Source organism: Protomyctophum parallelum (genome assembly GCF_964188405.1).
Source record: "Protomyctophum parallelum genome assembly, chromosome: 7".
Taxonomy (NCBI): Eukaryota; Metazoa; Chordata; class Actinopteri; order Myctophiformes; family Myctophidae; genus Protomyctophum; species Protomyctophum parallelum.
The window spans coordinates 2,833,677-2,855,168 of NC_139705.1; the positions used below are offsets into that span (position 1 = coordinate 2,833,677).

The following is a 21,492-nucleotide window of genomic DNA, read 5'->3' on the forward strand; positions in this document are numbered from 1 at the left end:
TTCCTTTCTTAATCCAAATACGCAAAATGTGAAAACATGTGAAAACATGAAACAAATTCTGGTGGTGTCACATGGTAATAAGTGTGATGTCTCTTAATATTGGTAGCCCTGCTGTTCTTTTGAGACCTGCTGGGGTGAGATGGTACTCAGAATGGTGATGCGTTTGGGGTCCCAGACACAATTCTCTTCCAAACCGCTTGGCACCATGCCACAATCGGGGGGCACCCAGGCCGTGTCATAGCCATATACGGTATGCCAGTTGTACTGCTTCGGATGGGGCTGTCTATCGATAGCGATCACCTTGCCCACGTTTACTTTCACCTTGAAGACAACACGCTGGGACTCATCGAGTTTAAGGGGGTATCGGCTGGCTTTGAGCAGGTCCCGGCTGAGGTACACCCCAGGGCCCAGCATCCCCTCCTTAGATGGACTGAAGCCCTGGCTCTTGATGGACACGGCACTTTGCTTGGAGGTTCCATGGTACATGACGTAGGTTCTACCGGATGTTGGAGCTGACAAGTCATGGCGGCGTTCTACTCCAGGTGGGAGAGGGAAGTCATCTTCGGCCCATGTGAACGTACTCATGTTGGTAGAGATTTATTCTGTAGGAGTATGAAATGAGCTGAAGTGAAATGCATACAAAATAAGAATCTCTTTGTGTAGAATGTGTGTGTGTGTGTGTGTGTGTGTGTGTGTGTGTGTATATATATATATATATATATTATGCACAATCAAGTTACATGTTAAAGTAATAACAATCATCCTTCCATAAATGTATAGACTCAGGGGGTCCCAGACAAAAGCTTGGGGATACCCCAAACTACATAGTGTTTTTTTTGCGGCTTACGCCTTTATTGATTTTTTAAGTGATAGAAAGTAGGCTGACAGGAAACGGGAGAGAGATGGGGGGATGACATGCGGTAAAGGCCGTGTCGGGTCCGGGAGTCGAACCCGCGGCACACCGCGACTGGATCACCAGTCCGGTGCCCAGACCGTTACGCTACGGCCTGGGCCAACTACATAGTGTTGCTTTAAAGTCAAGTGATACTGATAAATACAACAAAATACAATATGTTGACTGATGCAAACAAATGTCACAAAATGTTTTAAAGAAAAGAAAAATGAAAATACTACTTATTCTTATTGTTTTTAAAAATACAGATTACTTAAGTACAAAAAAAATCAGTTCCAACCAACGTACAATTATGAACTTACCTGGTGAAGTTGGACTGTGTCGGTATACAGGCTGACAATAGAGGTTTTCCTGACTTGCCTATGGCTTTATAGTCAGCAGTGTCTCTGAGCTGGGTAAGGTTTATGCCTTTAAGTTTCGTTTCACCACTTTTCTTGATTGATTGATTTCAATCATAAGAAGTCAGTGCGAGCAGAGTTGTGTTTTTCTCAGAAGCTGTATAATGTGTAGACTTTAGTCCCCAACAGACACCTGGAGTCATGTCGACGTGGCATTCACGTTAGTCATGTGAATCACTGACTGAAAAAACACAGAGGTTCACTAGAATCTGAATAATTCAACTAAAGTGTTGTGATTTTGAATCCCATGTTGCAATCCTAAAACACCTCTATTAAATGTGGTGACTGGTCATTCAGTTGAATATTATTCATTCATCTGTAAGCAAACAGTGAGCGCAGAGAACAAGATTTGAACACGAGTCACGCAACAAAAATGTATCACGTTTATTTTTAAGTTGATGAAACGAATACATTTAATATTCGCACATTATGTGGACAAACCCATGGGTCACGCTATGCTCTTAATTGTTTTTTACTTGGTGCTATAGGGAATATTTATTTCTCTCTCAATCACATAATATGGTTATGTTGTTTTCATAAATTCACAGATTGTTTTTAGTAATACTGTGCATGATCATGATACTAGAGGTTCCATTAATGGACAGCTTGTGTTACCTCGCCCAAAATATAACTTTCTAAAGAGATCATGTATTTATAGATCATTGACACTTTGGAATGACCTGCCTCGGAACCTGTGTTGCATTTACAGTAAATTAACGTTTAAAAAGCATCTAAAATTCCATTTTATACAGTGTGGTGTTTTTTTTTTTTGTTTTTTTTAGTTTTCATGTTGTAATCTTAGTGATTTTTATTTTTATTTGATCAGAACTAATGTAAGTTGAATATTGACTTTTTAACAAATGTGTATTTGTAATTGTATGTCTACTGTAAAGTGTATTCTTATGTGGACCCCAGGAAGACTAGCTGGTTGCTACGTACGGCACCAGCTAATGGGGATCCTTAATACAAATCAAAATCAAAGGGCAACCCTGTTCCCAGTATTCCACACATTTTATCCCTTCTTGACACATTTGGAAGCTTCTCTGGTTACAAACTAAATTTACAAAAAAGTGAGTGTTTCCCGATTAATGAACTGGCCCGTGATGTTTCCCAGTCTCTCCAATCTTTCCATGTGGCAAACAATGGCTTCAAATATTTGGGTATAAATATAACCCAGTCTTTTGGCTCTCTTCTTTTTTTTTTTTTAAGATATTTTTTTGCGGCTTACGCCTTTTATTGATTTTTGAAGGGACAGACAGTAGGCTGACAGGAAACGGGAGAGAGATGGGGGGATGACATGCAGTAAAGGCCGTGTCGGGTCCGGGAGTCGAACCCGCGGCACACTGCGACTGGATTACCAGTCCGGTGCCCAGACCGTTACGCTACGGCCTGGGCTTTGGCTCTCTTCTTGAACAAAATTTCACTGCATTGACAACCAGGGTCAAGACTGACCTCCAGAGGTGGAATGCTCTGCCTCTTTCCCTGGCTGGCAGAGTACAGACTGTTAAAATGAACATATTACCTAGGTACTTGTATCTTTTCCAATGTCTCCCAATATTCCTCCCAAAATCGTTTTTTACTAAATTAGACTCTATGATTTCATCCTTTATTTGGGAAGGTAAAACCCCAAGAATCAGATTGCCTTTACTGCAGAGAATTAGAGCTGAGGGTGGACTGAGCCTTCCAAACTTCAGGCATTACTATTGGGCTGCTAACATTCACAAAATAATTCTCTGGTTGAGTGAGCCTGAAGACTGCTGGTGTAGGCTTGAGGCTGGTTCTTGCATTTCGTCCTCGCTTGAAGCATTGGTGTGTAGTCCTGTACCTTTTGTGCCGTCAAAATACAGTACAAACCCGATTGTTGTCTCAACACTTAAGGTTTGGGGACAGATTAGGAAGGAGTTTGGTTGGTCATTGCTCACCATGTCAGCACCCATTTGCAATAATCATCTTTTTTTACCTGCTAAAATGGACTCTGGGTTTGCTGCATGGGGAAGAGGTCTGATTTACTTCCGAGACTTGTATATAGATGGCCAATTTGCAGAATTCGGAGATTTGTGTGCAACTTATGACCTGCGACAATCTGACCGGTTTAGATATTTTCAGGTTCGACACTTTGTTAAAACCCACTCTCCAACATTCCCGCAGTTACCTATGCGGTCGGGTGTGGAGGTCTTTATGCCTGCAGCAAGCCTAGCTAGAGGTGTTGTTTCTTGTCTCTATGAGACTATCCCCCGCAGAGACCCGGGTTTGGATCAGGGCAGGCTGGGAGGCCGAATTGGAGGTCGCATTTTCAGATGAGTGGTGGGAGCAGGCAACGGAGAGGGTTAATTCTTCTTCTTCCTGTGCTAGGCTTAGCCTCATTCAGTTTAAAGTTCTCCACAGAACTCATTACAGTAAAGCAAGGTTATCTAAAATATATCCGGGCATGACGGATAGTTGCGATAGATGCTCACAATCCCCAGGGAATCTGTCCCACATGTTCTGGTCTTGCCCCAAATTGATCCCATTCTGGAAATCTTTCTTTGACATAATTTCTGAAGTGCTGGAGACAACCATTTTGCCTTGCCCCCAAATTGCAATTTTTGGAATCCCGGAGGAGGATGTAGTTTTACCCAGAAAGCAACTTAATGTTATTGCCTTCGCCTCATTAATCGCCCGCAGGAGGATACTTTTACAGTGGAAGGCTAAGTCCCCTCCCTCGGCTAAATCATGGTTGATCGATGTTATGTCCTTTCTGCAACTTGAAAAGATCAAATTCACAATTCGAGGGTCCTCTGACAAATTTTACAGCCATTGGCAACCTTTAATATCGTATGTAAGCAATTTAGAATCACTTTCACCTGACTGAAGACACATGGTGTTGGTGTGCGGATCTCTACCTGGTGCAATATGTATAACATAATATGTCGGAAATCATTACGCATGAGAGTCGAGAAAATGAGTCAATTAAGCGCTTTTATTTTATTTTATTTTATTTTAATTTATTTATTTATTTTGTATATATATATATATATATATAATTAATTTTTATTTAAATTAATTTGTTTCATTTTTATTCACCCGTTTATATTATCGTTAATTTTACCCCCCATTGTAGTTGTTATTAACCAAAACCATGTGATCCCTTTCTTTGTCTCTTGGTATCTTTTCTATCACCCATTGGTTTTATACCTGTATATACTGTATGTTGTGTGTATTGCTTTATACTCAAATTATTGTTTTATTTTATTTTATTATACCTGTGTTTGTATGTTGTTTGTATGTCTGGCCTCGTGGGGTAAGATGGTGGGTGGGTGGGGAGGACTGGGAGGGGAGTTGTGGGAGAAAATGTAAAAAAACGAAGAGTCGTATTCTTTTTATGTGTAAACTGAACATGATCCAACTCTTTGAATAAAAATTTAGGGCAAAATTTAGGGCACCACAGTCACATTAGTATGGGAGCTAAGGGATGGAGCTTCCTGTGCTGGTGCTTTAATTGACACATCTATTGGAGTTCAACATATACTTTGACCGGGTGTCAATCCATAAGGTTGCCTCAATAAAGGTATAGATAATAATAAGGTTGTCAGTAACGTCCAAAGAATGAAACTGGGCCTGGTACCCCTGACAATAACTAGGCGAAATGGCATTTCCCCATGCTTTGAGACAATTATAAAACACAAATTACCAATTGTGTCTTGCTCTATCACTCCCCATGAACTTCTCGCCAAATTTAAACTAGTCAAGACTCATTTGTTAGCAATAGCTTGTCAAAAGCCTAATCTCTCAAGACAGTTTCAATTTAGCAGCTGAAATCCAACAAATTCAAGCAGGGAACAAAATCCTCAATCTTTTGGCCGGTGGGTTCCCAGATTGTTGCTCACCTACAGTATTTTAAATGCATTTGGAGTAAAACTGAGATTTATTACAATGCCTCATTTGTACACAGACTAATTGCCTGTAGTAGGCCCTAGGGTTATTATTATCCTGACTCTGCTTTTCAGTTCAAAGTTCAATTTGATTTAATAACCAGTTTAACCACAATAAAGAAGCAAGGGGCACGGCTCCGTGGCCACACCCACACATTTCCTCCAAAGGCACAAATCTAAAATGTTCTAGATCATGGCTCTGCAGGCGAACGAGAACGCTGCACCCAGCGTCAGTCCCAGTGACACGAAGAAGACCATGACGGCTCCTGCCGTCTCTGCTTCATGCCGTGCTACCATCTTTGGTGCAAAGCAGATGCACAGACTGGCCAAGTATCCATTGGAGAATGCGAAGAGAATGATGAAGAGGATGTACCAGGAGTCGTGGCCAAACCACACGGGTAGGTAGTGACGAGGCTGCACGTTACACAGCATGAACAGAGGTACGAAGACCACCCGCAGACCCACCAGGATGGGCAGCCAGATACTGTCTGCACCCGGCCACTGACAGACACCCGTCAGGCTCTTCCCAACTGTGTCCATCACGTTAAAGAGCAGGAAACATGCGACGGGGATGAAGTAGGTGTCCCAGGCACCTCCATCTGCTATTGTGGACTGGACATCCACTGTGACTGCTGGGAACGTTCCGATGGTGACGGTGAAGATGAAACACATAGACATGGCAACCACCCAGATCTGTTTGAAGATGGCCAAAACAGAAACAACTGGCTTGTCCTCCTCTTCACTACGACTACGGCTTGTTGTGCTTGTTCTTCTGGTCAGTGGACGTCCTGGGTCCACTGACCAGGTACTACTCTCCATGTAGTACTGGAAAAACTCTATGCTGGGCAGTGCGAGGTAGTAGAGGATGGCCAGTAGGATGACGACGCATGCCGTGATGAAGTAGCCAAAGGCACTGTCCTGCAGTGCTGCGCCAGTGGCCAGGGCACAGATCATGCAGACGGCAGCAACAGTGCCGGCAATCCCTTCCCCACTCACGATGGGTGTGGTGTAAGACACCGGCAGCAACCCCGCCAGCCCATACAGGCTGCCCTGGAAAATGGCACCAAAGGAGTTGATGCAGATGATTTTGATGATGGTGAGACAGAAGAAGGTGAATGGTGCCATCTCCACCTTCACCAGCACGGCCGTCAACAGGAAGACCACCAGGATAGCCGCCAGGCTGCCCGAGATACGCAGCTTCTGAGGAATCCTCTGGTGGATGAAGGAGTTGAGGCAGCTGAAGACGAGCATAGGCACCATGGAAGACAGCGTCATCACGTTGTTGAAGATTGATTCCAGTGTGCCAATCGTAGTCCCATTGACCGCAGTCCCATTGCCATCGATGAGTGGGTCCTTCAACCTGCTGGTGAAGTACATTGTTGCTGTCATGAAGAAATTCCATGGCAACAGACTTCCTAGGCCAAAGATGAAGAAAGCTATCCACACTGCATAATATGCATCCCTCGGTGCGTTGGTGGCCATCACAATGTCTGACCAAAGGTCTGTGAAACTTCTCAGACGTCATATCAGCTGTGATCATAAACAGATCATATAACCTGGACGAACCGATATAGTCCAATGATCACAGATGAGCTCAGAGTTTATCCACTAATGAAGAGAAATGTCACATAGCTAAAACTAAGCTAAATCCACATACTTTATCAGACAACATACTATAGTATGTCATTTTTCATGGTTTGACGATAAAACAAATGTAATTTGTATGTAGTTTTATCAGGTTTCTTGGAAAGGTTTGCTAATTGCCATCATCCCCCCGTACCCTCCAAACTGGGGTCCCACAGGGATCTGTATTGGTCACCTCCTTTTCTCACTATACACTAAATCCCTTGACACTATAATCTCTGCTCACAATATATCATATCACTGCTATGCCGATGACACACAACTGTTTCTATCCTCCCCCCCCCCCCCCCCCCCCCCCCTCTGCCACCCAGGTGGAAGAGCGCATCACTGCATGCCTGGCTGACATCTCACAGTTGATGTCTTCCAACCACCTCAAGCTGAACCCAGGCAAGACTGAGCTTCTCTTCTTCCCAGCTAAGTCCTGCCCTATGCGGGAGCTAACTATCTCCGTAGACAACGCCCTGGTTTCGTCTGTCCCGACAGCCAGGAACCTTGGTGTTGTCCTGGACAGTCAGCTCTCGTTCAAAACACACATCACAACTGTCACTCGATCTTGTAGGTTTACACTCTATAACATACGAGGAATTAGATCATTCCTCACCCAGGAGTCAGCCCAGCTCCTAATCCAGACAACAGTCTCGTCAAAACTTGACTATTGTAACTCCCTCCTTACTGGCCTACCGGCATGTGCTATTAACTCATTTTGAAAAAAATATATATATATATCTCCTCTGGTGAAAAGCTGGAATGTGCGCGATGGCAGTCTCTCAGGCAAATCTGGTCACATATGTATAGTATAGTATGCATAGTTTATATAGTTTCATTATATAGATACTCCACTGTTTACGCTCTTAGCTTACACATGTTTCAAGATAACTACTTTTTATGTATGTGATTTTGTGTATGCCAATATGCTTTTTTGTTATTGCATAATGTAAGTCGCTCTGGATTAAGAGCGTCTGCTAAATGCCTGAATTGTAAAATGTAATTGTAAATTGTACATACTATGTCTATAGTATGTCGTTTCTTTTTCTTTTTTGTATCGTTGAAACCCATGAAAAACGTTGAAAACCAGGAAAACCGACATAGAAAATAGTATGTGGTTTTTCATGGTTTGACCAAAAAAAGAAAATCATGAAAAACGAGTATGTCGTTTGTCATAATGTATTTTTTTATCATCGAAAACCATGAAAACGGTTTCTCAGCATGATGCACTAAATGTAGCAAAAAGTAGCCTACATCTAGAAAATGAGATAATTACTATGAAAACCTGCAAAACCTGTCAGTCATGCTTAACAGTCAGTCCGTCCGTCCATCAGGCCTCGTGACACGCTCCATATATGGCTGTCTCCATATATGAAGATCACAACACTGACCTCATCAAACCCTGGAACCCTGGAAAATGCATGTAAAAAGAAAAACACATTATATAGATTATATATGAAACATAGAACAAAGGAGGCAGAAAGTAGATATAAAACATATAAAAACTAGATAAAGTGCCAATCGGCACAGGTCTCCACCAGGATTCTTCCTCAGCCTAGTGGGAATATGCGTGCACAGTTTCATCGCAATCGGACACTGCGTTGAGGAGTTGTGGCGATTTGTACAAAGCGGGCTACTCCTGAAAACTGTAGGAGGCAATCGTGGCCAATCAGGATGGAATATGAGAAATCAAACAAACCTGTCTTGATCACATGACTATGGAGATCATGTGTACCGATTTGCGTGAAATTTGGATAAAATGTGAAGGAGTAATAATAGAAAATGTGTTTTACATATGTCGGCCTCCTGGTGGCGCTATAAAGAGCAGATGTGAAAAATTCCAGGCAAAAGTTTTTCCTTGGCCTCTAGGGAGTTGGCATACAAAGTTATCCACAGATCCATGCAGTTAGAGGTAAAAACACTTTTGGGCCAGTTATAGCGCCACCTTGCGGCTGAGTTGAAATTGTTCATGTGGCATTTCGTCCTCGGCCTAGTGGGAATGTGGGTGCACAATTTCACGGAAATCACGCGATGTGTTCATGATTTGCAGCATTTTGTTTGAAACTGAGCACTCCTGTGAATTTTGGAAGCCAATCTTAACCAATCAGGATGGAGTCTGAGAAATCTGAAAGACCGGTTTGGTTGAATGGCTCTAGAGAGACTGTGTACCAATTTGCGTGATATTTGGACACAATCTGTAGGTGTACTGTGCAAAAACTTGTTTTGCACAAAGCGGCTTCCTGGTGGCGCTATAACAGGCCGTTCTGGAAAGTTTGGGGCAGAGGTTCATGGTTGGCATCTAGGGAGTGTGTGTGCAAAATTTGGCATCGACCGGGTTAACGGTGGCCGAGATTAGCTGCTCACGGACGGACGGACGGACACACGGACGGACGGACGGACACACGGACGGACGGAGTGCAAAACATACTCTAGTATAATTAAAAAGGGCCAGCTAAGTAACAACTACCCAAATAATTTTACACTAGTAGGCCATAAATGGCCAACTAGTGCGCAAGCAGAGCGTGCAAGTACTTTCGACCGCTGTAAACTGTGGAATCTCAGTATCTCTGTGAAGGAACGTTTGAAATGTCTAATTATTAGGTGGAACTATTTGCTACCTACCTACTTTATGCATGTAAACACCTAGTATTATTAAGTATGGTTCAAGTTTCTATCTATATAAGAAATACAGTTTTATCAATTTAGAAATATTCTGGATCCCTTTTTAGTTTTTCAAAGAAAAATAAATCATTGATATGTGATGAAAAAAAAGGTATATAAACTGAATTAAAATATGTTATACAGTATAATTATTTTATTATTTATTGTAAATTGTCAATTGTTTTAAATGTATTTCATCTTGGACTATAGTGATATTACTACAAAATCATGATCAGAGTAATATGTGTCTCTAACTTCAATTTCTGTAATAATACTTTCACATTTGTTAAAATATACATGATCTAAAATACTTCCGTAATCTGTAGTTGGATTTGTATTTAATTGTTTAAAGCCTAATCTTGACATGAAGGTCTTTATACTTCTATCTTTTTCAGTATATTGGTCTTCATTGAAATATCCTATTATCATAATTGTAGAAGTCGGAGATGATAGATACTTTACCATGTTTTCGAGAAATGTGTTTAATCTTGAAAGGTCTGTTCCTGTCAGTCGCTGCCCGTCTGACTCAGGATGTCTATATATCGTCTCTTTCTTAAAACTTTATGACTTTGTTTTTACACACTACTTTTTGATAATGTTGAATGAAACTAACGTAAAGCTTTATGATTTACTGTTTGGACACTACCGTTGTTTTTATACACTCCAGAAACATAATGTCGTAATGAATACGTATAAGTGACGAATTTGGATTGTGACGTATATATATGTCAATCAGTGCCTCCCAACACTAAAACATATCGTCATTACGTCACCATCGAAAACCAATTACACCCTGGCATTGGGTCCTTTAATCCACATATTTCTTCCGTCATCATTGAGAACTAGTTATAAATATAGGCTACTATATATATATATGTAATTTGTAAGTTGATAAGCGGTATACTGTGGTTACTTTGCGCCAAAAACCGTCCCAGCCAACCTGCCACTTTTGATGCGTATGCAAATAAAACAGCAAATTGTGCCTGATTTGCTGGGACCAGATTACATACATGACCATATTTCTTCCGTCATCATTGAGAGCTATTCATACATATACTATATATATATAATTTGTAAGTTGATTAGCGGTATACTGTGGTTACTTTGCGCCAAAAACCGTCCCAGCCAACCCGCCACTTTTGATGCGTATGCAAATAAAACAGCAAATTTGTGCCTGATTTGCTGGGACCAGATTACATACATGACCATATTTCTTACGTCATCATTGAGAGCTAGTCATACATATACACACCATGTACTCTGGTCCCAGCAAATCAGGCACAATTTGCTATTTTATTTTACAGATTATATATATAGTATATGTATGACTAGCTCTCAATGATGACGTAAGAAATATGGTCATGTATGTAATCTGGTCCCAGCAAATCAGGCACAAATTTGCTGTTTTATTTGCATACGCATCAAAAGTGGCGGGTTGGCTGGGAAGGTGCATACGAACCGGGTGAAAATATTACTTGCGCGCTCTGCTTGCGCATAATACCATAGAAATAGCAAATTAATTTAATAACTTCTTTGTAAATGTCGGGCCTGCTCTTGCAAAAAACATCCCAGAGCAGAGAGATAGTGAAGGTCTAAATGAAAGTATAATAAACAGAATCCAAACTCAATCTTCATCAGGATTGTAAACTAAAGTGAAATCCTGGAAATTGTCCGGAAGCTCAAAAACAAGAAGTCAACTGACTGTGCAGACATAGATATGGCACTAATTAAAGACATCATAAATTGTATAGTTGCACCATTCACATACATCTGCAATCAATCAATTTTAAACTTTTTAACTTCCCAAACAGTTTGAAGACTTCTAAAGTAGTTCCTATATTCAATAATGGAGACAAATATAACTTCACAAACTACCGACCTATCTCTCTGCTGTCACAATTCTCAACAATTCTAGAAAAACTGTTTGTGCTAAGGCTTGATATAGAAAAACACAACTTATTAAGCAATCACCAGTATGGTTTTAGATCAAACAGGTCCACCTCTATGGCAGTCACGGAATTGGCAGAACATAATCAACAGCAATTGACAATAATGAATATACTGTAGGGGTCTTTATTGATCTGAGCAAGGCATTTGACACCATACATCATGGCCTGCTCCTAATTTTTTTTGAAAGATATGGTATACGAGGAACTGCAAATGCATGGCTGGAGAGCTACCTCGGCAACAGACAACAGTATGTATGTATGTATGTATGTATGTATGAATAATGTTGAGTCTGAAAAACAAAACATCTCATATGGAGTTCCACAAGGCTCTGTACTTGGGGCGAAACTGTTCATAATGTACATAAATGATATATGTGAAATATTGGAAAACTTAAACTGCGTATTGTTCGCGGATGACACAAGTCTGTACTGCTCAGGGGGGAGCCTCGAGCAGCTCCTGGACACAGTAGAAAAAGAGCTTATAACTCTGAAATGGTTTGATATTAAAACTGTCACTAAATCTAAGCAAAACCAAATTCATCATCTTTGGAAAACAGGAAAATAGACAAACAGATCAAAATCAAGTTTGCCGATCGAACAAGTACAAGACAGTACATTTTTAGGAATTATAATTGACAACAAACTTAACTGGCACACACACAAACAATTTAAGAACCAAAGTCTCTAAAACTATCGCAATACTGTATAAGATGAAACCCATTTTGGACCAGAAATCACTGTACTTACTGTATTGCTCCCTCGTACTTCCGCACATCAGTTATTGTGTGGAAGTACGGGGGAGCAACTATAAAACAAACATCAACTCCGTATTTCTTCTCCAAAAGAAGGAATCCGAATTATAAATCACGCTGATTATTACACACCAACAAATCCACTTTATATTCAGTCACACACCCTAAAATTGCATAATCTGGTAGACCTCTCAACTGCAGTTATAATGTATAAAGCACATGAGAGACTGCTTCCGCCCTGTGTCCAGGAGTTGTTCGAGGCTCGAGAGAGCAGGTACAATCTCAGGGGATTCGGCATATTCAGGGGGACTAAGGCAAGAACCAGCAAAAAGGCCAGATGTATAAGCGTAAGAGGTGTGAAACTATGGAACGGCTTAGACAATGAACTGAAAAAGTGTGGCTCAATTAATACATTTAAAAGAATGTATAAATCTAAAATAATAGATAAGTATAGAACATTATAAACCTAGTATATTTACTAATCATATCTTAATCATATTAGTATGATAAAGTAATATAATAACATTCTTCTCATGTGCGACTCTGGATTCTGTGTGATCAAATCTGTCTTCTCCTGTGTATCTTTCTGTTCTATTTTTTCCTTGTGTTTTCTTTTGTGTTTGGTTGTTTGTTTTTTTGTTTTGTTTTGTTTTCATGTTTTGTTTTTTAGTTTGTTTTTTCTTGGTTTTTTTCTCTCTTCTGTTTGTTTCTCTGTCTGTTTTATGTCCCCCCCCCCCCCCCCCCCCCCGGGATAGGCACAATAAGCCATTGGCTTCAGCCTAAACCCTTTTGGTCTGCAAAAAGAAAAAGAAAAAAAAGAATACATGTAATGTAATGTTTTTGCATTTTGACCAAAATAAAACTGAACTGAACTGGATAGCCATACATGAAGAGCCATACATGAAGAAGACTGGATCGTGACCTAGATCTGCATATATGGAGCCAGCTAGCAACTCTACATCTGACCTAAAACCCAGGGCCGTAGCTGACCATTTGGTTGCCCTACTCGTAGGATATTTGTGCTGCCCCCCTCCCGACGAGAGCGCTGTTATTCCTCATGCAGATCGGCTATTTTCACTGTTTGCCAGGACGCACACACGGCCGCTCGTTATTACGCGGCGGAGCCGCAGAGTAAATTGTTATTTTGAGGGTCGGCTTGGCACTTTTTGGCTCATTTTGTTGCCCCCCTCGGCGTGTTGCCCTACTCACAGCACGTATAGGTAGCGACGGCACTGCTCAAACCCTTATATCTCCATATATGGAGCTGACCTGTTCCGACATTACATAATTTGATCCTCCCCACCCGTCCTTCCTCTTCGATGTCTCCCTTTTGACCGATACCTGCATGTCCATTCAAACTCCAGACCGGCCCGCGGCCCCAAAGTTATTAGTGGAGCCGCGCCCGGCAGCCGGCGAAAGCTAGTTCTCAGGGCGTCTTACTGGTGGTAATATTCAATAGGTCTGTGATTACACCATTTGGCATTTGCAGGTGCAAATGTATTGCCATGAAATCAACATGTAATGTACATTTTACCAAACCTGATTTGGCCCTGACGTCGAGAAAAAGAAAAAAAATGGCTTTTAATTTTTTTAAACCTCATGTTTCTATATCTGTGGTGCTCAATATTTCATGTCAAGGACCCCAAACATGATATGCATTTGGCCACCGACACCCATCTGAATATGTTGTTCCAGGAACCTCTCAGAAGCAAAGATTTGAGTTAAAAACGTTCACTCTGAAAGAATATACATTCAAACATTTGAGCCACATTTTCAAGATTTTTCAAAAATAGCAGACCTACAAGCTCGAGCTTGTAGATCTGCTATTTTTCAATAGCAAAATTATAACAATGTTTAAAACACCAAAAGGGGTTTCCGCCCAAAATGGGTTAAAATAAGAATTGGTTTTAATTTGCCATCTTGCTGATTCCATTCAGTCACTGATCCTTATGTACATTATGAGTGCTAAATAGTCTCACATAAAACTCACACTGGTTGGCTTCCGAGAGTCATAAAATATATTTCAAAAAACATTCTCATTTTTCCAATATGAAACCAGGAAGTATTTACAAAATCAGACACCATCACAATGTTCTCAACAGTTACACGATACAAAACTTTCAGACTGAATTGAATCTACAGTATAGGCTATATATCGTTTTACAATTAACAGTTAACAGCAACATCACAACTTGAATCTTTGAGAGCCTTCAACAAGTTAAAACGGACCAAATCTGTGCATGACAATCCTCAGCCAAAGACCATATCGATTTCAATTTCCGAATATAGTATTCCAAATTTCCAACATTTAACAAAACGCAGACAAAGAAATGCTGTCAGGCAGAAACCTTGTATACTCCAATATATTTTCATGAATGCCCTCCTTTGTCGCACAGGTGCTGCACAAAAGTAGAGAAAATAAGCGATCTACAACTTAGCTCTCCATATTGTGAGGTGAGCTTGTAGCTTGGCTATTTTTGAATATTTCCAATGTGAAAGTGGTCATGTGTGACCTCTGGGTTTATAAATATTGAACAAATGAAGAGTATCAACAAGAGCTTGTGTCTAAATAATAACTACATTGGCTCCATTCAGTGGTTCTCATTTTAACCACGTAAATGATGTAGCCTACAAGCTTTTTTTGAGAATTGAAAAGGTTTTGAACATCTAAGGTTTCCATCCAACAGCCACGCTAAGAGTTGTACTGTAGGCACTTTATCATAATTATGACAGCTTCACAACATTACAATTATTAAAAGATACACAACACATACTGCAGCCATGACACATACTGATATGTACTGGAGTATAGCTCCGCCTACTGGTACCTAGTGGAGTTACACCTCCACCTACATAACACATTCAATCACTTTTTTTAAAACAGTGAAAGTCAACAAAGGCTTCAGCTTAGGAGAACAGAAACATTAAACGAATAGTTTACCTCACATTGTCGCATTCCTGAGCCAATAATAATCCAATATGTGATGACCAGTAGAAGACCAAGGCATCTATAACACTACATAAACGAATAATATAAACAATGTATCACAGTGTAATCACTGATGATCCGGGTTCAGAGAGAATGTTTCAACTTGTCAAATAACGGATTATTGGCTCAGGAATGTGACAAAAACAAACAGAAATCAAACCGCCATGAATTCAAGGCTTCATGGGGTGAGTAATAGATAAAAGCTTGGGACAATTATTACCTGAGAAGTGAACAAAGTTATGGCTACCTCTAGAACTATTTATATGAATGTTAGTTGTACTGTATACTGTTGACTAGTAATCCTCAGTCCACCTTAATAACATTGCAAATGACCAAACATAACATTTAACATTGAAAAGACGTAACAATTCCACGTCCGTGGTTTGGTTGTGCAACCAGGGGCAGGGTTATTTTACTTTCCACAGTGTTTTATATTAACAAACATCTATGACAACACAAGTCTCACACAAAGAGTTTGCTAACTTGCTGTCTATTCAAGAATAGAATAAATATCTATAAATGTTGCTGGATTCATGAATGACAGCCTGTATGCAAGGCCTGGACTACAAGGCCACTGTCAAAAGGTGTTTGCACACTGGTGCATTTCTTTTTTCTCTGGACGAATATATCAGAGCGACTTTTGGAGGACGTATCGACCTTGCTTTAGGTCAATCAAATTGCACACTTAGTCCGTAAGACGTTTTTTCGGACCGGGGGTTGATTTGATCAGTTTTCCGCAGCGGTCTGGGGTCTTGTGGGGTGTTGGCGACAGGCTGACAGCTAGTGATAGCCTACTTTCAAATCCGCAAAACACAGCAAAAACATTTACCAGTGTGCAACCACCTTTAACCTTAAAGGAGAATTTCAGACTACAAGGCTTTCTTACCTTTATTTGTAGTTGTTACGTCCCCACCAAAGAGGTCCAGGTGTTATTTTGTGCAAAGTGCATTATTGGCTATTTATAAGCCCTCAATGGGGGGTGGGTTTTTGTGCTAATTCGCCACTTATTTCCATCAACATAAAGTAGTAAAGTGTGCCGCTTGGGATACTATTTATATTATGAAGAGAGGATATATAAAATAAATACATTTTTGAGCGATGGAAATAAGCAAATTAGCACAAAAACCCAATGCCCCATTAGTTTCAATTAAATTCATTGAGATGAGGGCTTATATCAGGGGAAATAGCCAATAATAATGCGCTTTTGCACAAAATAACACCTGGACCTCTTTGGTGGGGACGTAACAACTACAAATAAGGTAAGAAAGCCTTCAAGAATGAAATTCTCCTTGAAACAGTATCGTCCCAATTCTAAGATTAACACTCGCCAAAATATAGCCGATCTACAAGCTCACAGCCCATAGCCTATACCCTATATGCTTTATGACAGGGGTGGGCAACTGGCGGCCCAGGGGCCACACGCAGCCCCCACCTGAGGGCCACCTTAATGTGGCCCTCAGAATACTGATATATTATTGATTTCAGCTGTTACAATTCCAAACATGACCCGCTTTAATTACTACAGTAGCTGAATGACTATAGTATAAAAATAATATTTTATTTAGTTCATAAAGTTAACTATAATTAAAGGCATTTGAAATTACTTTTCAGGATTCCAATTTTTTTTTAAATAGCAAAAATTATTCAGCATTTCAATTCAAATAATGTCAAAAGAATTGCAGATCTACAAGCTGAAAACGTGTCACACTGCGACACGTTTTCAGCTTGTAGATCAGCTATTTTTGCTACGACAGTATTATGCAAATGTAGCCCTCTGGACGACAGAGAGGGACACTTCTTTCCCCACATTTATTCCAGTTGCCCAGCCCTGCTTATGAGCTTGTACTGGCTATTTTACGAGTGGTAAAATAAGTATGTATATATATAGGGTTTAAGAGGGTAACTCTTAAAGACGGATTTCAAAACACAATCTGCTGTCCAAGGCTTCTAAATATTATGTCAGCGGTTCGCAACCTTTTCTGGATCAGGGCCTACGTGAAAAAGGAGCCAAAATGGCTGCCGCATTAAGCGGTCACATAGGTAGGCCATGTGCATTTTTCAGACCGTGGTTATTTCAATGATCAATTGATCAGTGGATTGTGTTCCGGCTTTGATCAATGGAACCCTAGTAGTTTACTTTGAAGTTCCTATTTATCGATGTTGCAATGAAAACTATTTTCCTACCAAGGTTTTAATTCATTAAAAAGGGCCACTTCACCCCTTTTGCAACCAGATCTTATTTTAATGATGTTTGGGAGACCATTTGTTTGTTGTTGGTAATTTGTGTTTTCAGATATTTTTGTATTTCAAAGTGTCATGGACACTGGTCTCACTGCTGGATTACTAAAATGAGAATGACCATAAATAAATGCTTAGCTGCACTCACCCCACCTTGTGGAGAGGGCTGTCTTACTGAGAAATGTAGTCCAGGAAGGAAGTGAGACCAGTGTCCATGACATCATCAAATACCTAAAAACACACAAAAACCCCAGGAAAGTAAAAAATATGATCTGGTTGCAAAAGGGGTGAAGTGGCCCTTTAAGACATGAGGCAGATTCCTTCTAAATCAGCGGTTCTCAAAGTTTTTCATAATCCAAAATCAATCCAAATGTGTCAAACACACACAAGAAAATACACGCTGAAATCTAAAATGATCACAGATGATTTCCAGGATTGAATGGGTGAATGAATACCGTGAAGCATTAGGATGCACACGCAGATCCGACACACAAAAGGTCCGACATGCGGAAATCACCCGTCGCTCCCGACAATGCGTTGGTCCGACATGCGTTGCGCCGTGCTTGTGGTTAGGGTTAGTTTAGGGTTCTGGGTAAGGCGTCAGTCCAATGACAGACGGGACCATTAGTATGTTTTTTTCAAATCATTAAATCAATCATCAAATGAGAGAAAATGCGATTTAAAACAAAAGGTCTTATTTCTGTGTCTCTACAATACTTCTCGGTGTAAATTACACCTTTCTGGCGAAATTACATTCACCGGTTGTTAAACGGGGTTTTGCCAGTTAAGCCCTCCACACACCGCCTGCGAACGCCGCGCGTCAAAACAGCCGCCTCAGTTATTTTCAATGAACCTATCCCACACCGGCGGCGTCCGACGCCTCGCCCGACGCTCCGATACGCCACTGTTCTATTTTCCAGGCGTTGGGCTTTATTTGGGGGGGCTCCCACTTTCAATAGCCACCAGTGGCCCCCGGTCCGCAAGTTGAGAACCACTGCTGTGATGTCACAGTGAAGAAGACACAAAGTGTTTTACAAACAACAGCTGTATATATATATATATATATAGTGATCGTGAAGCCCAACCCATGCTCCGTCGTACGAACGTTCCACAAATAGCCGATCTACAAACTGTGAGTCAGCCATTTCCGACAAACCTTCGTGCGACGACGCAGAAATCGGTCTTTTAAAAAGTGCCGCAGAGGAAACCTTTCCACCGCCGTGAATGTACAGTTTTTACATCAAGTACAATGAAGCCATATCGCACAATAAGCACACAAACACACAGAAATATACAACCAGTCTCGTACCTCATCATGGAACGTGAGATAAAAGTTGATAAAAATCAACTAAGTTTAGGACACAAAAACGTGCTCGGTACAAAAACAAAAAGGACGTCTCTAACATAGAGCGCATGGATCAACACAACCCCGTAAAAAATAAACATTAAAAATACGTGTTGTTGATTACACCGCACCTTTGTTGATTCAACATTAGATCAAGAATTTCCACTCTTTAAAGGAATCCAGACAATATGGAGGCCCCTGGCAAATTTTCTCACCTGCGGGAGCGAGATGTCAGTGTTCAGATGCTCAGGGTGAAGATGTCCCGGAGGAGATCACAATCTCAGAAGGAGAACTGGGAGCGTGCCGTCAACAGCCGCAGGCAGCTTGGCCAGCTCCCTGAGCTGGAGACGGCGCCACCGGTTGGACAGTCTGATAAAGACTCGGTTGTCACACAACGACAGGAGATGCTTAAAAAATGGAAGGAGGCTAAGAGCTTAATAAAGGAGAAGGAGAAAAGGGAGAGGGAGAATGAACGTAAGGGGGCCTTTAATGCGGGCTTATTTCGCCCCACAGACTCATTCTCCCTAAAGCTTCTGGTTGCCAAAGAATCCTGTGAGGCAGCAGTGAAAGTGCCACAGACCCATTTAACAAAGCTGGACCAGCAGCCAAACAAGCCTGTAGTAGGAAGAATGACCAGGAGCCGCACAGCTCTTGTCCAGCCACAGCGAGCCCAAGATACAACCAGTGCCAAAGTTGTCCAACCAGCTGTACAGTCTGCCAGAGCCAAAGTCCAACCAGCTGCGACCAGGGGCAATGCTGTCCCCAGAGGTAGGACAACAAGGGGCAATGCTAAGCCTGTAGCAACCTCTACTGGCAGAGGCAAGAACAAAGCTGTGGATGTCAAGACTGTGTCAGCGGTGGTTGACGAGACTGCAGCTGTGGGTGCAGAATCAACTCTCCGTGAGGAGGAAGCGGAGTTGGTGGCGGAATCTGACACCCTTGCTCCCAGGCCTGCCACTGAGGTTACCTCCTCCTTCGCCCCTAAAGGGTTTGTGTTTGTGACCCCCGCTGGCCTCTACACAGTCAAATTTGAGCCGCTTACTCCACGCTCTGCAGACGCCTTCCTCAGACTCAGCTCAATTTTCCCACCTGTTCCCCCATTGGAGCCTGAGCCTAGTGGACCGTCTCCTCCTAAATCCCCTCTCCGCTCACCCCAGGAGCCCCAACATGACGTGCCATACTTCAAGTCACAGGTCATCACTGAAACGGCCAGGCTGACCAGCCTCAGTCAGCTCTGGGAGGTGAAAGTGGACGATGACTCCATCCCTGAAGAGATGAGGGATCGTATGCGCACAGCAGTGGGCCAGGCCAGGTTGCTCATGAAGGAGCGTTTTGGCCAGTTTCTGGGGCTTATTGATGACTGTGAGCTTGGACGAGGGGAAAAGCCCACTATCTGCAATGACCTGGAGGGTTTCTGGGATATGGTGTATCCCCAGGTTGAAGATGTAGTTCGGAAGTTTGATGCACTCAAGGAGGCTGAAGCAAGATGCTGGGTGGAGGAAAATAAACCTGCACCGCGTCGGAGGAAGATTGTCAAGAAACCACCTCCCGCTGCTGCTCCGAAGGGCGTAGGCACGAATGCAGAGGCCAAGTCACGCCAGCATCGAGGTGTCTGAAGCCCCAACAGCTACCCAGGCCACAGACACAGCAATCTTTAATGGTGGTTTCTTTAAGGTGGAAAGCCCAGCCAAGACGGGATCGCTGAGTACTGCCAAGCTGCCTCAGGCTTCTTCTCCCTGTGGTAGAGTGACCCGCCAATCCATTGCCATGTCCAACCTCTCCCCTCTCAACCACTCCTCCCCTGATCACCGTAGGCGCACTCCTGCCCGCCACGCTCTCACCCTGCCTCATACCCCCTGCACTCAGTCTGAACAATCTCCAGTTACTGAAGCTGCCAGCAGTCTGGAATGCATACCCACTTCTCCCTGCCCAAGTGTCTGCCCAAGTGACCTGATGGCCTTTACACCTTAACTTATAATGGAGATTCTTTTTTTTAAAACCTGTGTGTATATAATAAAATATTTTGTATAATAAAAAAAAAAAAAAAAAAAAAAAATACGTGTTGTTGTCTAGAAATGTGTAGAATCCTTCATATCAGGTGGCCCGATTCACAAATACAAAATAAATGAAATATCGTTGCTGTCGGGTGTACACCTCATACATCAAAAACAAATATAGCAGTTTTACTTGCATAAAGCGCATCAGGTTTTGAGCATGTAGAACGGATATTCTTGCTACTTGTGTGACACTGTATACCGACTGTAATATTATGATGAAGTAGGGCATTAATTTCAGAAGAAAAATATGGATACAAGGTTTCTGCCTGACAGCAACAATATGTATATTTGAAACAAACTGCAGTCTGTGAGAGAAATGGTTTCTTCCACCACAGACCAGAGCGAAAAGGCCACCCACATCTCAGTTGAGTTCAGACTCCGCCATATACCCTTTACCGCAGGGCTGGGCAATACATCCATACTGTATCCATATGTAATGCTGTACATATGACAGAACTGTTGCCTTTACTACATTTTTAACCCATTCTGACCTGAGATCAGATTCATACGAGGTTTTCCACTGGACACACACTGGTCTGATTAACCCATTCTGACCCGAGATCAGATTCTAAAAATGTCAGTCGTTCTTCGATTTTTACAAAAATAGCAGACCTACAAGCTCGTATCGCGCCACTCGGTGGCGCGATATG

At 41.7% G+C, this 21,492-nt stretch overlaps 3 protein-coding genes across 4 annotated transcripts in view; 1 reads left to right on the top strand and 2 right to left on the bottom strand.

Moving 5' to 3' along the window:
- The window catches only part of LOC310861032 (uncharacterized protein), a 21,957-nt gene continuing 465 nt past the window's right edge, over positions 1–21,492 (bottom strand). Inside the window, exons 1-2 of one of the 2 annotated variants that reach the window (XM_083768291.1) lie at positions 1,216–1,243; positions 1–602 (exon numbers count right to left, since the gene is read on the bottom strand). In XM_083768291.1, coding sequence (XP_083624417.1) covers positions 94–585 — 492 coding nt within the window. In that variant the 5' untranslated portion in view covers positions 586–602; positions 1,216–1,243 and the 3' untranslated portion in view covers positions 1–93. Of the gene's footprint in view, positions 603–1,215; positions 1,244–21,492 lie in introns of those variants that run through there. The other variant, XM_083768290.1, reaches the window with a different exon arrangement.
- On the bottom strand, positions 5,409–6,879 carry LOC310861165 (equilibrative nucleoside transporter 1-like; the record flags this gene model as incomplete). The annotated part of the gene is made up of 1 exon (XM_083768505.1): positions 5,409–6,879. Exon 1 carries the CDS (start codon positions 6,702–6,704, stop codon positions 5,409–5,411), a length of 1,296 nt encoding a protein of 431 aa, XP_083624631.1. The 5' UTR covers positions 6,705–6,879.
- LOC310861031 (disks large-associated protein 5-like) lies at positions 13,072–20,417 on the top strand. The gene has a single exon (XM_083768289.1). It carries the CDS (start codon positions 18,974–18,976, stop codon positions 20,399–20,401), a length of 1,428 nt encoding a protein of 475 aa, XP_083624415.1. The 5' UTR covers positions 13,072–18,973; the 3' UTR covers positions 20,402–20,417.